Below are 18,830 nucleotides of genomic sequence, written 5' to 3'. Positions count from 1 at the left end.
ATTTCATTCATCAATTTCGAACTTACATTAAACACAAAACAAAAGAAAACTAGAAAGGATTTCCTAACATACATTAACCACAAGACAAAAGAAAAGAGAAAAGTAGTTCCTAACTAACATTAACCACAACACAAAAGATATTTTCCATGCACTGCCTACCTAACATCAAGCACAAAACTAAACCCAGAACTTCAAAAATACAAAAAACACTAAGGCAATTGGTCATGACAAGTTGAAGCATTTCCTCGCATTAACCAACTGATCCAACTAGCAAAACAAAACAAGATACAAAATGTGAAAATCAAATTAGAGCTAAAGTTGTTGATCCCCTTCTTTTTTGATTTTATCTCTTTTGCATTTTCAATTTCGCCCAGATTAATCACACTTGATTGTTCTTCCATCTCCTTCATTTTCATATGACTTGAGACAGATTGTTCTTCCATTTCAATCTCTTTCAACATCTCGGCAATTTCGAAACTTCCACATCCTTCTTCCATCTCCTTAATTTTCTTCTCTTTTGAAGCTAATTCTCCATGCATCTCCTTCATTTTGTTCACCAACTTTGGAATAATGTATTTCGATATTTCATCAACTTTGGAAAGATCCCTCCATCGAAAAAATTTACACTTCTTCGAACCATAGTAGGGGCAAGACCAATATCTTCTTCTGGGATTGTTGTCGGACCAGGAAGTCTTCAATGGGAGCAACACACCATGACTGCATCGCACCTCCGCATTCAACATTGGATCTTCATTGTCCATACAAAGCTTATTCAAATCCAATCTTGTTTCTTCCATAGCTAACCCGAATTTTTAATCAGAAATTTAGGGAAAGAAATTGTAAGAATCCAATCTTGGGTAAGAATTGAAACATAAAGAGAAGAAATTTACCACAAAATTTGGGGAAGAAATCAATGTGGAGGAAGAGAACAAGATCTATCCGTTTGAGGGGATTTGCTATTGGATTTAGGGAATTAAAAACGTTATTTGGACGGCCATGTGGCAAATATACACTGGTCCATATAGTTTTTATCATCTCTTACGCGCTGAAGGAGAGTAGCTTCACTTGCTAGTCCAAGTCACCGTTTGAAAGCGTAAATAATACACAAAAAAAAAAGAAGTAAAGCTGAGGTGTGTTATGGCAATTTTGGCCATAGTTTAAGTGTATTTTGAATACTTTTCCCGTAAATAAATAACGAATACCTAAATAGTTGTTTTTTTTGTAAATACTAGTGTTAATTATGGATATGAGGATATCCATGCATTATGAAATTATTTGGGGAGCAAGCTAGTTACCTATGAACTAACGTACTCACTTTGAAACTAAATTGGTTACTTGGTCACTCTCATTTGTTTGCACTTAATGGAGATTTTAATCTTAATCATTCAAATCTCTATCATTAAGTCAATTTCTTTTTTAGGTCTGAATCTTAATCATTAAGTCCATTTGTTTTTTTCTTTTCTTATTATAACCACTTAATAAGTCTGAATAGATCTAAATGATTAAAATATGTAACAAAGTCTTAATGTCACTAATATGTCTATTCAATTTTTTTTATAAAGATGACAGTTCTTCAATTCCATCCAAATAATTTACCAAATGAATATACACAATTAGGTATAATTGACTTTACTTGAAAAACGTGAGGATTTGGACCTAGTCCCAATACATGAAAATATAAAGTCAGTGGGTTTTAAAAGACTTTTTGGATGAAAATGAAATGAAATGAAATAACGTTGTTAAATATAAGGACAACTTGCTGCGCAAGAATTTTTGCTAATGACTTGGCATTGATTATATGATGACATATATATTCTCCTATGGTGAACACATTTTTTTTTAGGTACTTTACGAGTATGATAATACATGAAAAACTTGATACGATTGTGTAACACTCCGTAAATTCGGGTTAAGTGTGAATATGTAAAAATCTAGTGTTAAGATGATATTATATCTATATGAATCCATTCTTGATGAATTCGGGTGGAAGATGGTCGTTTTGAAGTCAAACCAACAATTGAAGTTCTTAAGTCTGGGCGATTTTCATGAAAATGTGTTGCGAATTTAGAAAAACTTCCTTGATGAAAGTTGTAGATCTTTGAAATATCTTTCCAACGGTAGGTCGCCCAGCCCGAGCAAAGCTATGTACAAAAGGTTATGTCTATTTTACTGAAGGGCACAAAAGCTGGAGAATTCGCCCAAAGTACGCCCAGAAAGTACGGGACATCCTTTTGGACATACTTCTTTCGTTCTTCATTGGTCTTGGCAGCCTAAATAAAGGCTACAAGTATGGGACGTACTTTGTAGGTCGTATTTTCTCCGTTTCTGGCAGAAAATTGGGTTTAAAATGGGTATGGTCTTATTTTGTTCCCATTTTTTTCGTCCTTCCAAACCCTAAGCACGAAAATCATCTCTCCAAGTCTTCAAATCAGAGGTAAGAACACCCTTAACATTACTGATCTATTCTAACATCAAATCCATGATTCTTGTGATCAAAACCTAGGGTTTGCAGCATAATTTTTCCTAAAGTGATTCAAGCTAGGGTTCGGGTGTTCTCCATAAGAAAAGTGAATTGTTAAACTTTGTTTAACACATCATGGTATGTCTCTTTTAAAAATCATTTTTGACTATAAAGACGATTTGTATGTCTCTTTTGAAAATTATTTTTTTGACTATAAGGATGATTTGAATGTCTCTTTTGAAAATCATTTTTTTGACTATAAGGATGATTTGAATGTCTCTTTTGAAAATCATTTTTGACTATAAAGATGATTTGTATGTCTCTCTTTTACAAACCTCATCATGGATATATGTTTTCTTCTCAAAGGTTATTTATTGAATAAAGAGGTGAATTTCTCATGCAAAACCCTAGTTTCTTGTTTTGATTAATGGTTAATGTGCGTGAGGGGACAAGCCCACATTAAACCTTGATTGTATAATCCTCTATATACGTATATGAAATCATAATTGTTTTCTTTTATAAGATATGATCAGTGATGATGGTTAATTGTTGGTATTGATGATTTTACAAAGGAATCTTGTTTAAAGAAGTGGAAACGTTTTTGAGATTATCTATGAAATTATGGATTTTCGTAATGGCATAATGATCTTTAATGTTATTTGATGGTGTGACTACTTTGAGACAAATTGTGAATCGGCTTCTATGCTATGAACTTTGTTGTTGTGTTTGGCCTAGCTACTCGGGAGGAAGGGTAGCCACTATGGATCCTAGTGTGATTTATGCCTAGCCATTCGGGAGGAAGAGTGGTCACCGCTAGGTTCGCTACTCGGGGTGTGATTAATGCCTAGCCATTTGGGAGGAAGAGTGGCCACCGCTGGGTTCGCTACCCGAGGTGTGATTTATGCTTAGCTATTCGGGAGGAAGGATAGCCACCGAGAATTATATGTTTCGGTATGGTGCGCTATGCGCGGTATGCTTGATTCTTGGGCCTGTATTGGCATGTGTGATATTCTTATTCTCTCATGGAACTGTTGTTGACAATCATGATAAATTTGAAAGGCATAATTGAAAGTTGTAACTTGACAAAAGGCTTTATAATCGGTTTTGATAATTCTAATTGAGATACACAAGCCGAATACCTGTTTTTATAGTGATTAATGGCTTTGTAAACTGTTTAACAAATGATATTAAGAATCATAAAGTGTAATGATTGTTTTTATACTATCTTTTCAGAACTGATTTCTTTATGTATTATTATATTTTATTTTTATAATACTTGTTGTCCCCGAGGCACTCACTGAGTACGAAAGTACTGAGGCATACCATTGTTGTTTTTTATGGTATGTTAGGTAACAGAGAAGAGCAGGTTCGTGATACCCTCGACGCTTAGGAGAACTTGTTGCTGCTGTTGATTTGGTGAGCCCACATTCTTGTTTCATTTATTATTCTAGATTTCCGGGCCGCGTCCTGAAGTTAGATGATGGTTGTGTCTCTTAGAAGCTCCATAGATAGTTGTCAGAATTGTGGGTAGTTTGTCAAAGTCTCGTACGACTTAAATGGGTGTTTGCCACGTTTATGATTATTTACTTATATTAGACTTCCGCTGATCTTATTTCACAATTGTGATCCTGATATATGCAGTTACTTATAACTTTGTTTAATTTAATAAGGAAAGACTATTAAACAGGAACTTGATGTTACATTTATTTTATAAACTATTAGAGGCGAATATTGAACCTGGCGGGTTCAAGTATTATTATTGTGTTGTTTAGGTTCTTCCGATGTTGTTTATGACGTCGAATGTCGGTCACGTCTAGGGTGGGTTTTGGGGAGTGACAGATTGAGTATAATGGAAGTTATCATTATATATGAATAACTAGACAACTCTCTGGTAAGATTTCTAATGATGCAATTAACGATATGTATTACTAGATATGTGTATGTTTTTTTCTTCATTAAGATTTTTTTCCCGCAAATATTTTTTCTAGTAAAATTTTAACAAGACTCATTATTTATTAATGTATGAACATTCGAGGGGAGGATTACGAAAGAATAAAGCATAGATGTCTACTTTTAGTGGATTGAATTCTTAATAGTCTCTCCGTTTACTTTTACTTGTTCACTATGCTAAAAATAAATATTTATTTTTATTTGCCCACTTTAGAATATCAAGAGAAAGATGAGCCCTATTTTTTTTTACCCTTAACATTAACTACTAATTTCTCAATTATTTTTGAAATAATAATATCATGAGTATGATAGTAAAATATGCAGTTCATTTATTGTATTCTTAAAGAAAATCCAAAGTTTATTGTGGATAAGTAAAAATGAACGAATGGAGTATTTATTTTCATTACTCCCAAAATCCTTCATTGTCAAATGTCAACAAGGTGTTCACAAAAATCCGTATTTAGAGAGTGCCACCGAACACTCTCAGCAAAAAATTACAGTGTATATACAGGGTAGATTTTCTGTGTTTATGTACATATATTAACTTTTGAATACTCTAAACAAATGCAAAAGGTTAGTTCAAGCAGTTCAGGTTATTCAAAATTGTCTCTAGTGTTCTATGTTTGGCTCCCATCAACAACATTAATTTTTATATTTAGCTTTTGTTATTTTTTCGAACCCCCTGAATGAAAAATCTTAGATCCGCCACTGAATGTGATTATCATAGCCCTAAATGTTCAATAACCATGGTCATAGCATCCTTTTAGTATTTTTTAATATATTTCTATGAATAAAGAATTTATAAGTCTGTTAAAAATACTTGAAGGGGTCGTTTGGTTACACCAGAATGGTCAGACAAACATATCGCAAAGGATTAACTATCCTATGGAAGCTAATCCCACCATTTTAGTACAAACTTTTGCCCCGAAACTAACTATACCGAAGAGTATAAGAAAAGCTCTCTCTTCCTTTTTATCTATGCATTCCGTGTCTACATCATTATTGCTTTTAAGTATTACTCCAGCAATTTACAACAAAAACAACAAAAAATTGCGTGGATTGTCCTTCATACGGACTGGTCTTTAATTTTTGTCCCTCATTTCGCTGGTCTTTAATTTTTGGCCCTACATCTCATTTAATGAAAATTTGTGAGTTAAAGTACCCTTTTTGCACCAGAGATTCTACGTTCGATTCACAGCAAAGTCGAAAATAATAATAATAATTTCGCAAGACATAGGTTTATATGAACTCATGCCTATTCGGATGAAGTTACATAGAACATATGCCTTGTCCGGCAAAGATTCGTGAAAATAAAGTTCTGCCTTAATTTCACAACTATGCCTATAGGAATAGGTTCTATGTAGAAACCTTTTCCGTGCCCGGCATAGTTTCTGTTTAACTACATAGTGCGAATAGGCATAATTTCATATGAACTTATGCCTTGCGTTTTTTTTTTTTTTTTTTTTTTGACTAAGCGAGGGTTCAAACCCAAAATCTTGGAGTATTTTCGGCTACCTTTTTAAATGAAGGCCAAAAATGAAAGACCAGCAATTTGAGGGCCAAAAATTAAAGACCAGCGCCTTTGAAGGACAATCGTGCAAATTGTCCCAAAAACAACCACCCAATTTGTCCAGCCCAAAAATAAGAGGCCCAAGTCAGATACGGGTCATGGATTGAGTCGGGTAATCGTCTTCTAGGGTTTTACCAGCACATGACCAACTTCCAAGAAGCTCCATACTCATCAATGTAGACTAAAAGGGTCAGCCTTAATCTCTCTCTTATGCTTCGTTTTATGTTTCTTGGTATTATATACTGGAAATGTTATGGATATGGTTCTCCATTCAAAGAATTGCTTCATACAGAATCCTAAAAATGAAATCTTTAGCTTCATTTCGAAGTCTATCCTCACAAGTTCAATATTTTGCTGATGACCCACAAGTTTCTTTTTCCTCTAGACATTACCATAAGTTTCCTGAAAATTCAAGAATCATCCTTACTCCTACAATTGTACATAAAACTATATCAAATTGTTGTTCTGATGTTCTTGCTTTTTCATTTTTCTTGTGGTGTGCAAAGCAACCCAATTACTTTCATGATAGGGTCACATTGACCCACATGGTTAGTATTGTGTCTAGGTTGACCCAAAGGTTTAGAACAGTGAAAGGGATTGTTAAAGAATTGGAGGAGGTTGGTTGTGTAATAAAGCCACAAACTTTGTTGTTTTTGCTGAGAATTTATTGGTTTGGTGGAATGTCTGATAGGGTATTCGAGGCATTTGAGGAAATACTTAGATATGGTTATACTCCTAATACTTTTTCTAGGAACATTGTAATGGATGTATTGTTTAAAATTGAGCGTGTCGAAGTGGCACTTAGAGTTCTGAAAGAAAACCAGGTTCCAAATTTTTTGTCATATAGCATTGCTGTTTGTAACTTGTGTAAACTCAATGATTTGGTTAATCTTCAGGATGTACTTACGATTATGTTGAGAAAAAGGTATTATCCTAATGAGGAGACATTTTTTGTGATTTTGAATTGTTATTGTAAAGTAGGTTGTATAGCAGAGGCAAAACAGATATTGGGTGTGATGATAGTTTTGGGTGTTCCTATATGCGAGAGAGTTTGGAGTATATTAATAAATGTTCACTGTAAAGCTGGGAACATGGATGCTGCGAGTCATTTGCTTAAGAAGATGGTAGAGAGTGGGTATTCACCAAATGTTGTAACTTGCACATCGTTGATCAAGGGATTTCTTGAGTCCCGGATGCCAAGCGAGGCACTTGGGATCTTGGATACCATGGAATCAAAAGGATGCTTCCCTGATTTGGTTCTTTGTAACGTGTTAATAGACTGCCTCTCTAAAATGGGGAGGTATGAAGATGCAATTAATGCTTTCTTCCTTTTGCGGGAGCAAAGACTAATACCCGATTCTTATACTCTTTGTTCTTTGATTACAACTGTTTGTCTCTCTAAGCAATTCGTCGAACTACCTCTGCTCATAACTGGCTTCAAGATCCAACCTGATTTAGTTGCTTGTAACTCTTTCCTTAGCTATTTCTGCAAAGCTGGTTATCCTGCTGGTGCTATTGAATTTTACAATGACATGATAGATAGAGGTTTCGTAGCAGATAAGTATACCTTTGCCGGATTATTGACTGGATTATGCAGGTCAGGTAGGATAGCAGAGGCAGTTAAGGTGTACCGTGGACTTGTTAGAAGTCACGTTGGGCTTGATTCTCATATAATTACTGTGATGATAAATGGGCTGATAAAATCTGGTAAATTTCACAAAGCTATTAGCTTAATCAAGAAAGCCGCTTCAGAGAAGTCCCAACTAGATGATGTTTCTTACAGTATTGCCATTAGTGGACTTCTTACTGGTGGTGAAGTTGGAGAAGCTTATGCCTTGTTTCGCCAAATGAAGGAGGTTGGTCTATCCCCAAGTAAACAGACCTATAATCTGATTCTCTCAGGTTTCTGTAAAAGAAGTGATGTTAGCATGGTTAAAGAGATCCTACTTGAAATGGTTGATGCTAGTGTTGAAGTTGACCCTCTTAGTCTGAGGTTTATGAAAAATCTCCTGTATAGATCCAGCCATTCTGCTTCACTCTTTACTCTATTGACTGATGTTTCAACTTCCGAAATCCTTCCAAGGGAAGCATATGCGGAATTTATGAATGAGCTAGTTGAAGTCCATCAGGTAAACATCAGAAATGTGCACATGGACAGGTTTAATAATGTTGATTTTGGCACATCCAGCTCAGATGAAATCCAGGAGGTGGCTGTTTCAGTCAGTTGAGATGATTTGACTTGACAGCTTATTCTGTCTATAGCAAAGTGCTGTACTTGAGTTCATCAAGAATCTGATCTTACTCTCTCTCGGAAAACCTAAGATGATCATATGATCTAAGAATGAATTGATTCCCTAAAGGTACCATCCGAAACTCCATCTAAATGATAAAACATTTTCAAATTGGCTGCTCTTCTATCAGGTTACTGGTTTTGGCCATTTGTTCTGTAAAAGTAAACAATTGCAATTCTTACAAAAATAAGATTATCTCAAGTTTTGGGGATTGCTCTTCTACTTTTTGTAAGATGAGTATCCTATGCTTGTTGATCTGAGATAAAATAGGTTGCTGAACTCCTTTGAGCTGGCTATCTCCCTTAATGTGCATACATAAGATTTACTTTGGTTGTCATAGAGATCCATAAATAAAGAAGGCTTTAAAGCAGTGGTGTACAAAGGATTCTTCATAAGTGCTGTCGATATCTTTTCCGATGGAGAGGTCCCTTGGGCTAAGGTGCATCCGCCCTTGCTTTAAATGGAACTTACAAGCCAAGATCAAGAACTTTTTGTCAATAGAGACTCTTGGAATTTTGAATTCACGACACTAAACTAGCAGCCTGTTTGGATTGGCTTGTTTTAGGTGCTTTTAAGCCAAAATAGCTTTTAAGCACTTTTGTAATGTTTGGTAAAATAAAAAAAATGCTTTTGAGCACTTGTTTTTAAGCTAAAATAACAAAAATAAGCCAAAAGCCATAAGTTAGAATTCCTAACTTATGGCTTTTGGCTTATAGGTCAAAAGCCATAAGCCCATCCAAGCGGGCTCTAGGTTGTCTCACTGATGTTGTTGATTGTCTTGCCGATAGATTACCTATGAGAAAGTTCTTTACTCATAGGTGTTGATAGCAGGATGACATCATTTAGCTTAGAAGTTTGTCAAGACTTTGGAGTAGGTGTTTTTCGCTCTTTGGGCTGTATACGACACTGAAAAAGGTCAATACATGGAAATTTGAAACTCCATTGACCAAATAAACCTCTTTTTAGAAAATCTTTCTTGCTATGCGTTGGTGTTAAAAGGTTAATTTCTGGTGATTGAGTCATGTATTTTCTGATATCATGAAGTAATTCTCCAATTTAGGAGTCTCCATCTGACTGTCTGTTAAGTGATTTCAACTCTAAGATTTACCGTTGACATGAGTTGCACTGATAGATATCTGGTGAAAGCACTGGTGATGTAAATATCCTTACTTTTTTTTTTCTTCTGCAAGCTGGATTTAGATCACCAGGCTGATGCTTCTTTTGTCTTCCTGGTTAATGCATGAAATAATAGACTATATTTTGGAGCTATAGATGCTCTCTGGCTCTAGCATAGGAATGCCATCTTTCCTTTAATGTGTGTAGGAGGAGGATATCGAGCCACCGAAGAGTTGCCTGAACTGATAATACCGCAAAAGGATTCACGAAATGTGGTATGTATAGTGTTACCTCCATAAAACATGATTTCAAATATTTTAATTAACTCACTCTCTCATGCAGGTTGGTACGCTAAATGCTGAGTGATGCTATAATCCCTTGCTTGTGTTATTTGTCAAAAATGGTGTTGAAAAAGATTTCATGAACCCTGGGCTCGGCGGATTGTTCTTGTTGCTCCTACAGCTGGAGATTATGAGCAAGATGGAGGTACTGAATTCACCTAACTGAATGCTTTTGTCTGATTTTCTAGAAAAACTTGGACCATCAGTCTGTGAGGTTGCCACTGTGAAATGTTGCAAAAGGAATATATCAAGTTGCTTTCTTTTGTGTGATTATCACTATTGGAGCCTCAAGTAGATTTCTCCAGAGGAGAAACCTTTACTGACTTAAGGAGGATACAGAAAATTCTGGTTATTTTGTAGAAAACTCTAAATGTTTCAGCCACCGAAATTGTTAGGCCAATGAGCTTTTTCATGACTTACCTACTAAAAGTAGATAATTAACATAATTATCTACTTTGTACTGCAGTATTGCAAACTTCTGTATCTAAGGGATCTAGTCCAGCTTGACAGATAAAAAAGTAACTTATTGGTGCTTGTCTCAATCTTCTTATTGCGGTCTCTGCTTATCTAATGTCAGAGTGAACTGGTCATGCCTTATGGTCGGACATTATTATGCCATGTGGTCGAATATAATAATTGTTGTTTCAATTTATCAAGCATTTGTCTGATGGACTGGTGTATCTTGGTTCTTCAACTTTGCAGCAATACACTCTGGAAGATGATGTTTGTTGCTCCCCATGAAAGCTGGGAAGTATGTGGAGGTACTGGCTTATCCAACCGTAAGTGTACCAGATATATAACACATCGTATCTTGTTACGCCAATCTCCCTAGTATAATCCTCACGTGATTAATCATCATTTGAACTCTGGTATGATTAATAGCTGCCTCCTGTCATTGTTTGCTATTTCTATTTCCTACTACAATCATTCCCAGTGTTTGGCGTAAACCTAAAATTATTTAAGTCTATACTTGAACTTAGTAGTGAAGACAGAGAGCCACATAACTTAATGCTTTAATGCTCATTTCTTGGTCTCAAGTTGGTTTCTAGGCTTAATTAATTCAGGTAAGAAAATTTAACCAGTATAGTAATGCTTAAAACATGTTATGAAACAAACACCACAAAGTTAAATTTAGAAAATCTAACGAAACAGAAATCTTATTTTCATGTCTTTTTGCAGTGGAAAATTCTGTGAATTAAGCATGTAAGAGCTTGAACACGTCGGGAATAGTGATATTGTATGGCCGTGGCAGATGTTATGGTAAAACAGAGTGCAATGCTTCAGTTGTACTGCTACACAAAGCTATTTCGTCCCAGTATAACCTGCAGAGAAGACGTTTACACCTATGCAACCGATGCTATCTGTGTGAAAAAGGAATTGAGGATGTAAATCATCGTCTTCTTCATTGTCCAGTGTCATTACAATTGTGGAATATGCTTTCGTGTCGTTGGTGGTCCGTTTGGAGATAAAGGAATCAAAGGTGCTTTGAAGGTGAATGGGAGCCAGTTGCTAGAATCAAGTATAATGTATTTTGTCCTTAGCATCTTGGTGTAAGATGGAAGATATCTTTTGTTAGACATGATGCTAGAGTTTATCAATTTCCAGCAGTGCTAATTAAACTTTGGTTATGTAATAGCTATAATGTAACTTCTACAGAACTTTTGTGCAGTCCACAGTGAAATAAAATTAAACTAACTTATCAATAAAGGCCTTTTTGCATAGGAGTTTGACATTCCATTTCAAGTAATCAACTCTGTGTCATATATTACCCCCAACTCAGAAGACTATGCATTTGATGATTGATAAACTGATATGCAATGATAGAACCTGATCAAACATCTTGTTGAGGTAGTTTAGTGAATGGCTCATTATGTGAAGAGCCTTTTCAACTGATTATATAATGTTTGAAGGATAACTTAATACAATAAAGAACTTATGCTAAGAGTTTTTTCTCGCTTATATATGATTTAATTAATTTAATAGACAAATCGACTATAGATTGATTCATCTATTGGAAATAATTTTTTAAAAGACTACAGAGAATTTTATTGTATTACTAGAAGAGAAATCAGATTATATACTGCAAGAATCATATAAGCGCAAGTATTATAAATTCTTGGGTTTTACTTGACATGTGCCGGATTATTCTGCCTATCAATGCCTGGTTCTTAGGTGGTTTTCAAAGGCCAAGAAAAGCAATTTATGCGAGTAGAAATAAGTGCCAAGTACATACATTGCGTCACATAATGCACCAAGAGGGCACCCACAAACTGCAGATGAGTGAACCTCCTTAATCTGATGCACAAAATTTCAGAGAAGATTAAAGCAATAGTCATTATACTAGTTGGATACCTTTCTCGGCATTTTGTCAAGTGTAGTATCTGTTTTTATAAATAGCCAACATGATAATGGCCAAGTTCATACGGTCGATAAAGAGACATAAAAGAATACAAGAAGGAAACCTCCAAGTTTTATTTAAAAGAGACAGATGATTTACAAAGGCCACACTTTAACACTTTTTTTTTTCCTGTTATTTTTTCATTCTTGAAAAGACTCACATACTGCAAGCATAATTGTCCAGACATTTGAAAGGGGCCACACAAATCCATTATTCATTATAAAGTTTCATGAATCAGTATTTTGACAGCTTCACTCATTCTCTGAAGCAACTCTAAGAAGTACGAGCATAGCGCACAGAAATCCGCTGCTGGATGAGGCTCCTACAAGAAGGACATTCTTTCATTCCCTGCTTCTCATGGAGCTCATTGCATGTCGTGCATACCACTTGATGAGCACATGGCAGAAAAACCACCGACATCTCCTCTGACAAGCACATGACACACTCGCGTTCTCGTTTCACCCCTCCATCCTCAGAATATTCCTCAAAATCTGTCACCAATGTGGAGATATAAGTGTCCTTTGCTAATGGAACATTTCTAAAGTCTGTCAGTTTGCTTGCATAGCTTCCATCTATGCCTCTTCTAAGAGCCGCTATCTTTGAAGAATCGGTCTTCAGTCTGAGCTGGGATATTTCCTTTTCTAGCGTTTCAATATCATCTTTATACTTTTGTAAACTACTTTCCGCTTTTAATTTGGTCATATCCTCCTTGGAATTGGCTGAAGTTTCAATCTGTTCTCTCTCCTTCCTTAGTGAACTAGCCTGCCTAAGTAAGTCTTCATTCGCCTTCTCTTCCTGCTTCCATTTACCCTGCAAGACATTGGCTTGTCCGTGAGATCTCTCATCGGGAGAATACACATTAGCATAAGAAGATTGGTTCAGAGTACAAAGGTCTATGTATTATGAAAGCCCTGCAACCTAATCACTCCCCTTGATTGTTTGCACTTAACAATTCACTTTTTGGATGGATTTGCAGTTAGCAATTTCTTATACCAAAAGGCAAAAACGCAAAGTGCCTGATGAGACGGCATGAACTTTCTGATATGGTAACAACCACCCAAAACCTCTAGACTCATGGTTGGAGGTAGATGGTCCTTTCCACTAGGCTATCCCTCCCTTGTCAAACTTTTCAAATATGATTCATTGAAAAAGTTATTCTTTCTGATACTGTACTGCTTTTACCAATACTTAGGCAAGGGTGAAGGAAACTCGGTTGTCATGTTAAGAGTTTAAGATGATGGAAAATGAGAAGTCTCGTGTGAAGCAAGAAATAAAAATCTATCTGTTCAAGCTTCTTTTAATCTGCAATCTGAAGTCATCTTCAGAGCACTCAACCGCAATGATGCACGTAAGACGCCAGTGCCAACAATCTACTCCTGTAACTCTTCATTAGAGTATCATTTCGTCTCGAGATCCATTTGAGAAATTTCTTTAAGGTTAATCACTTCAAGATATAGCAGGAGATGTGTTCTGAAACACTATGTCCATATAAGACATCAATGTGAAAGCATATTGAATTGAACACATAAAAATGCAACAAGACATTCTCATAACAAAAATAAAAAGCAACAAGACACTATGAGAGGTGGAGATACCTCATTCCCATTGGCAGGACATCTATTTGACTTTGAACAAAGCTATCCCACTTCAAAAACGCTATTACAAAAAGAGGAAAATTGCACTGAACAAATATAATATGCACCCGTACTAACAGAACAACGCAAAAAGCTGAGGAAAAATCTTGCATCGGTTAGATGCTAATCCCTACTCTTGCTTACATACAGAAATTTTGCAGACGAGAGTCAAGCCATTCTCAGGTAAAGAATCGAGTAGACAATAGTTCTCATGTTCATTTTCCAGATTTTCAAACTGCAAAAGTTAGAAGATATATTCCTAAAATGCATATTATAGACATCAGGTGGTCGTCTTCTGGAAGAACACATACATTAAAATAATTGCATTTACCAGCCACAACAGCCTTCTCTTGGGAGGATGAACTTGGAGAGAGAGAGAGAGAGAGAATGTTTAGAGGTTAAAAACCACGTCGAGTCATTTTTAAGCAAACACATACAAAAGGTTCATTCATATTTTCATCTTAGGTTTATCTCTCAAATAGTAAAAAGGTCAGAAATCCCCATCACAGATGTCACTTGTCAGATTGCATGAAGCTTCTATCACAGAGATGTCGGCTCGCCAATGATTGATGCAGAGGCGTGTCGGAGGAGAGCCAAAGAACCACGGTACCAATTATTCACAAATTTTATTAAGCATTGTATATAACGTTGACCATATTTACTAGCGTAAGGCTTGTAGATTAGTATCTTCATACCTAAGTTCTGCAGTTTTCCTGTTTATTTTTATTCTACAGCATGAATGGTTAAAAGGGTACCTAACTAGACAATACAACCTTGCTAAAGCGTAAATTTATTTGACAAGAAGCATCTTGTTATAATGTTATTCTCCCAGTAACAAAACATACCTCGAGCTGGTTTTGAACATCTTTAGCCTGCTCCAGTTGTTGTTGCAGTTCCACCAGCTTTCGTCTTTCAGCTATGAGCTCATCCTGAAATATAGCTTTCTGCTTCTCCCATGAGTGGAACTTGGTGAGTGTCTTCTTTTCCCTCTTTGATACCTCCTGGCAGCTGGCAGCTGACTCTGCGGCACGCAATTTGGCAGCTTCCATTTCCCTCCTTAGTACAGCATTCTCGATTTCAAGCCTACGAACAGCAGCATTAGCTCGTTCGACTTGTCCGCTAGCCTTAAACAAGGCATTCTCCATCTCAGCTAGCTTTTTCATGGTATTTTCCTCCAAACTTTGCTTCTCTTTCTTAAGCCTCTCCACTTCTTCTTTTTCTTGCCGAAGTGTCTTAAGCTCAGCTTTGTCTTTACTCAGTCTACGAGCGGCTTGCATAACCTTTTGATTGGCCCATTCTGTCCACTCTTGGAGCTGACTTTGCAATTCGTGAACCCTTGGAACTAACTTTAGAATCATTTCATCTTTCTTGTCTTGAAGAACCCATTCATGAGCATTAGATTTTTCATTAAAAGCACCAACAGCGTCCTCAGCGTTATAACTAAGAGGCATCGGGGTCATGTTGCTGGCAGGTAATGAGAGCGATAGCTCAGTATCAGCAGGAGGTGAAGTATTGACTTGCGAAGGGATATGTGCATTAGGTAATGGAACAGGTCCATTGCCATTATCGGACCCAAAAAATGATGTTCCGTTATTTGTTGAGATACCATGGTGTACATTATCTTGAGTCCCAGCAAGAGAGGTCCTATTGACCTTATTCTTTATATTCATGCCGGCAGAGTCTGCCATGGACTTAAGTTTATTATCTATTACTAAACCACTAAAACCATTGAGTTTCCCTTTAGAACGGTAATGTTTCTCCAGATGTAGGGACTTGTGCCTAAGTATATACTCCCTTTTGGTGATCTTTCTACTACCCACAAACTCCTCCTCATGAACGGTTGGAGAATTGGGTGTTCTTGCTGCTGTAAAGGTTTTATCAACAGTACTGTCAAACAGAGAACTTGAAGAATCTTTCTCTGGGATAATAAATGAAGATTTAGGCTTGATACTGGATGCCTCCAACTGAAAGCTATGTCCATTAGAAGTCTCAGACGAACAATGTGCACAAGCATTTGGCTTTCTAGTGTTGGATTCGGAACTTTTGGCCTCGGTTTGCAAATGAGAAGCAGATGAATTTTCATTCCCATCACCGACCAAACTACTCAAAGGAGGATCACTTTCCATCGCACAAGCATGAGATACATTCATGTCACATATTAGCAAGCACCACATTGCATCACCAATGCTAAAGAAAGGCCTAACTTCCCGCACAACACACACCAATTCAGCCAACACATACTTTTCCATCTGCAGTAAATCCTCAAAATAATGCTCCCCCGATGAGTCAATGTCTTGGCCCCCGCTACGAAGAAAAACCAATGTATTCTCCACTATGTTTGATACAATATCCTTACAACCATAGCAAATACCAGACCTCAAAACAGCCTTTATGGCAATCTCTTCGCTATAACCAAATGCCATTATTCTCTTAATTGCACTTCTGAAAATTGTATCCAGATTGCTCAAGACAAGCTCTTCTAGCTCGGATTCCGTAAGATCACTCCAATCAGCATCATTGGAATATTCACTTGTTTCAACTTCCTCACTTGGACCTACTTCAGATGATCCTAAGCTGCAAGACAAATCGAGGTCAAGTTTCAAACTTTCTGAGCTGTCTTGCTTCAAGCTACACATATTCGACAATTCATGACTAGGGATCATTCCAAACTTATCCGCTGAAAATTCAAAACTTGTGCACTCAAACTGAGAAGAAGGGATCATTTTATTCGGATCAGCTAAAGGTGTATCCGCCCTGAATTTCCTCTTATTCCTACTTCCTTTTTCCAACACTGTTAGAGCCGGTGAATATTGGGCCGATGGCGTAGCACATGCCTTTGCAACCATAGATGCCATAACTTAGCTGCCAAACAGATTCTTTTTCTATTAGAAACTTCAATCCATATAATTAACTAGCAAATCATAAAAAAAAAAAAAAATATGTTGACCTCATATCAATGCACATAACCTATAAGAAAAACACTGAAACCAAGTCCTTACACTGTCACATAACATCAGAAAACAAATTGAAATACATTTAACAAAACCATATCAAACATGATCATCTATTGCTTGGTAACTCTAAAATCTTATAATTCCACAATCCAAGAGCCATATATGTAACTTCACAAAATTAAACAAGTAACTTAAATCAAGAACAGGAAAGTTAAAAGATGATACAACAATTACCCAGAAACAAAATTTTAATACTGAATGAATTTAAATCACACCCATTTAAGTTTCGATCAACCCCAATTCAAATCAGCCCCATAACAAAAATAGAAAATTCAAGGAATTAAAAAAAGTTTTTTTTTTTTTTTTTTTTTTTAGATAAGATCGGTGAAAGACAGTGAGAATTTTACAAGATTTGATAATTGAAGATTATTCGATGAATTAATTACATACCAGATTTTTTTGAGCTAAGGTTTCGAGCAAATCAAAGGTAAGATAAATCTAAGAGCATAGAGAAAAAGAAAAAGAAAAAAAAAAGAGTAGAGAAGATCTTTTTTAAGTTTTTGTTTCTATTTTTATTTTTCTATTTCTAGCTTTTTAATACATTGAACGCCTCTCTCTCTTTCTCTGTCTCTTTTCTAAATTTTGGGGTGACATTACATGTTTTTTTTGTTTCTATTTTTGTATTTGAGTTAACTTAACCACATATGTACACATGTAATCAAACTAGACATGGTTAGGAGGAGTCATCATAGGGGGTGTTTGGGCCTAACTATGGTTAACATTGTACCAAACCAAACACCAATACTCAAGCTACCCCAACCCCACGTGGAGAGGGTTTTAATTTTATTTTATTTTTGTAAAAATTATTATTATTATTACATGGAGAGTTCAGAAGGAGACAACAATAACTACATGCCCAGTGAAATCTCATAATGTGGGGTCTGAGGAGGGTAAAATGTATGCAAACTTTATCTCTACCTTGAAAGATAGGGAGACTGTTTTCGAAAGACTCGCGGCTCAAGATGGAAAAATAAAATTAATTGAAAATTCGATGTATATTATTCTTTGCGAAATATGGTTCGACTCCCATTAACACAACTAAACTACAAAGGCAACCTTTCGAGAATGTAGATTAATCAATTTTTTACTAGAAAATCGAGAATAATTAAGAAAAAATTAAGAGCGCATGATCCCCAACTACATGATACCAACATGACATATAGTATAATTTATTTATTTTTAGAATTTTATGGGTGTTTTTTTGCTTTTATATTGGTGATAATTGTTTGTGAGAAAGTGTCATATATTTGAATGTACCTACTTTTATTCTTACAATGACGTTGTTAGAGATTATATAATCCTACTTTTTATATTTGTTACTGATATCGTTGGAGATTAGATATATCCTTTTATATTCTCACATGCTAGACAATTTTTTTTCCTTATAAAAGCGAATAATAGACGTGGATGCACTTATATTTTGCCCCGGGAGTATACTGGATAGCTAAATAACTAGTTGAGGAAGCCAATTTATCACAAATCGTGTATTTCAACTTGTAAAATAGTAAAAAAAAAAAAAAAGGTTGTTGGCAGAAAAGATCCAAAGAATATAGAAGGAGGTGTCCCTTGTGATGTCAATAGATCCTTTTTTAGCAAAATGTTAGACTTTTGCTTTTGATATTCATACATTGAATGCTTGCTTCTGTTGATTTTAGAGCCCGCATCCAAAGTTTTCTTCCGTGTCATTCTTAAGGTGACTTATGAATTAGAAGTGATTACATTTTTAATTTATAAGAAAAAGAAACCTGAAGTTTCAAGGACTTGTCTTTTCAATAAGGATAGGCTATTCCGATTAGAAGTTTTCACCATAAGTCCATAAGTAGTTGTAGTTCTTTCATCTCTTATTGATTGAAGGGTTCCTTTTGCCCTTTTGAAATAAAATTCTGGAAGATGTCAAAATAGAGTTGTATTCACCACTCTATACTTGGCATAATATGACTTGACTCTAAATTTAGATGATTGTGCTGCGAGAATCAATTCGATTAAATTTTGCAAATCAATCTAATTCACTTGTTATGTTTAACCATAATGTAAAGCCTAAAGCAACTGTAATTA

The 18,830-nt window shown here is 35.8% G+C and overlaps 2 protein-coding genes across 5 annotated transcripts; one reads left to right on the top strand and one right to left on the bottom strand.

The window, feature by feature from the left end:
* The first annotated feature begins 6,084 nt into the window (after positions 1–6,084).
* Positions 6,085–11,436, top strand: LOC132645034 (putative pentatricopeptide repeat-containing protein At1g16830). Of its 4 annotated transcripts, XM_060361775.1 has the most exons (5): positions 6,085–8,341; positions 9,596–9,663; positions 9,731–9,874; positions 10,432–10,508; positions 10,909–11,436. In XM_060361775.1, exon 1 carries the CDS (start codon positions 6,230–6,232, stop codon positions 8,207–8,209), a length of 1,980 nt encoding a protein of 659 aa, XP_060217758.1. In that variant the 5' UTR covers positions 6,085–6,229; the 3' UTR covers positions 8,210–8,341; positions 9,596–9,663; positions 9,731–9,874; positions 10,432–10,508; positions 10,909–11,436. The 4 variants fall into 4 exon arrangements, with proteins under 4 accessions (XP_060217758.1, XP_060217757.1, XP_060217756.1 ...); XM_060361774.1 differs by having other exon boundaries at positions 6,085–9,663; positions 10,432–10,490; XM_060361773.1 differs by having other exon boundaries at positions 6,085–9,663.
* A 741-nt stretch (positions 11,437–12,177) lies between these two features.
* Positions 12,178–17,329, bottom strand: LOC132645033 (putative E3 ubiquitin-protein ligase RF298). Its single transcript, XM_060361772.1, has 3 exons — positions 17,166–17,329; positions 14,607–16,623; positions 12,178–12,937 (listed from the first exon to the last, which is right to left on the bottom strand). The coding sequence occupies exons 2-3, from the start codon at positions 16,614–16,616 to the stop codon at positions 12,401–12,403; spliced, it is 2,547 nt and encodes an 848-aa protein (XP_060217755.1). The 5' UTR covers positions 16,617–16,623; positions 17,166–17,329; the 3' UTR covers positions 12,178–12,400.
* Between the last annotated feature and the right edge of the window lie 1,501 nt (positions 17,330–18,830).

This window comes from Lycium barbarum, chromosome 6 (assembly GCF_019175385.1).
Source record: "Lycium barbarum isolate Lr01 chromosome 6, ASM1917538v2, whole genome shotgun sequence".
NCBI classification, from domain to species: domain Eukaryota; kingdom Viridiplantae; phylum Streptophyta; class Magnoliopsida; order Solanales; family Solanaceae; genus Lycium; species Lycium barbarum.
The sequence above is the reverse complement of the archived record's forward strand: the minus strand, read 5'-3'. Positions and strand labels throughout refer to the sequence as shown.

What these genes read in the sequence shown, in the direction of transcription:
- LOC132645034 (XM_060361775.1), top strand. Translation starts at nt 6,230, where the DNA reads ATGTTATGGATATGGTTCTCCATTCAAAGAATTGCTTCATACAGAATC.
- LOC132645033 (XM_060361772.1), bottom strand. Translation starts at nt 16,616, where the DNA reads ATGGCATCTATGGTTGCAAAGGCATGTGCTACGCCATCGGCCCAATAT. An exon ending in ATGTTCAAAACCAGCTCGAG is followed by an intron (nt 12,938 to 14,606) that starts GTATGTTTTGTT and finishes AATGTCTTGCAG; the next exon opens with GGTAAATGGAAGCAGGAAGA.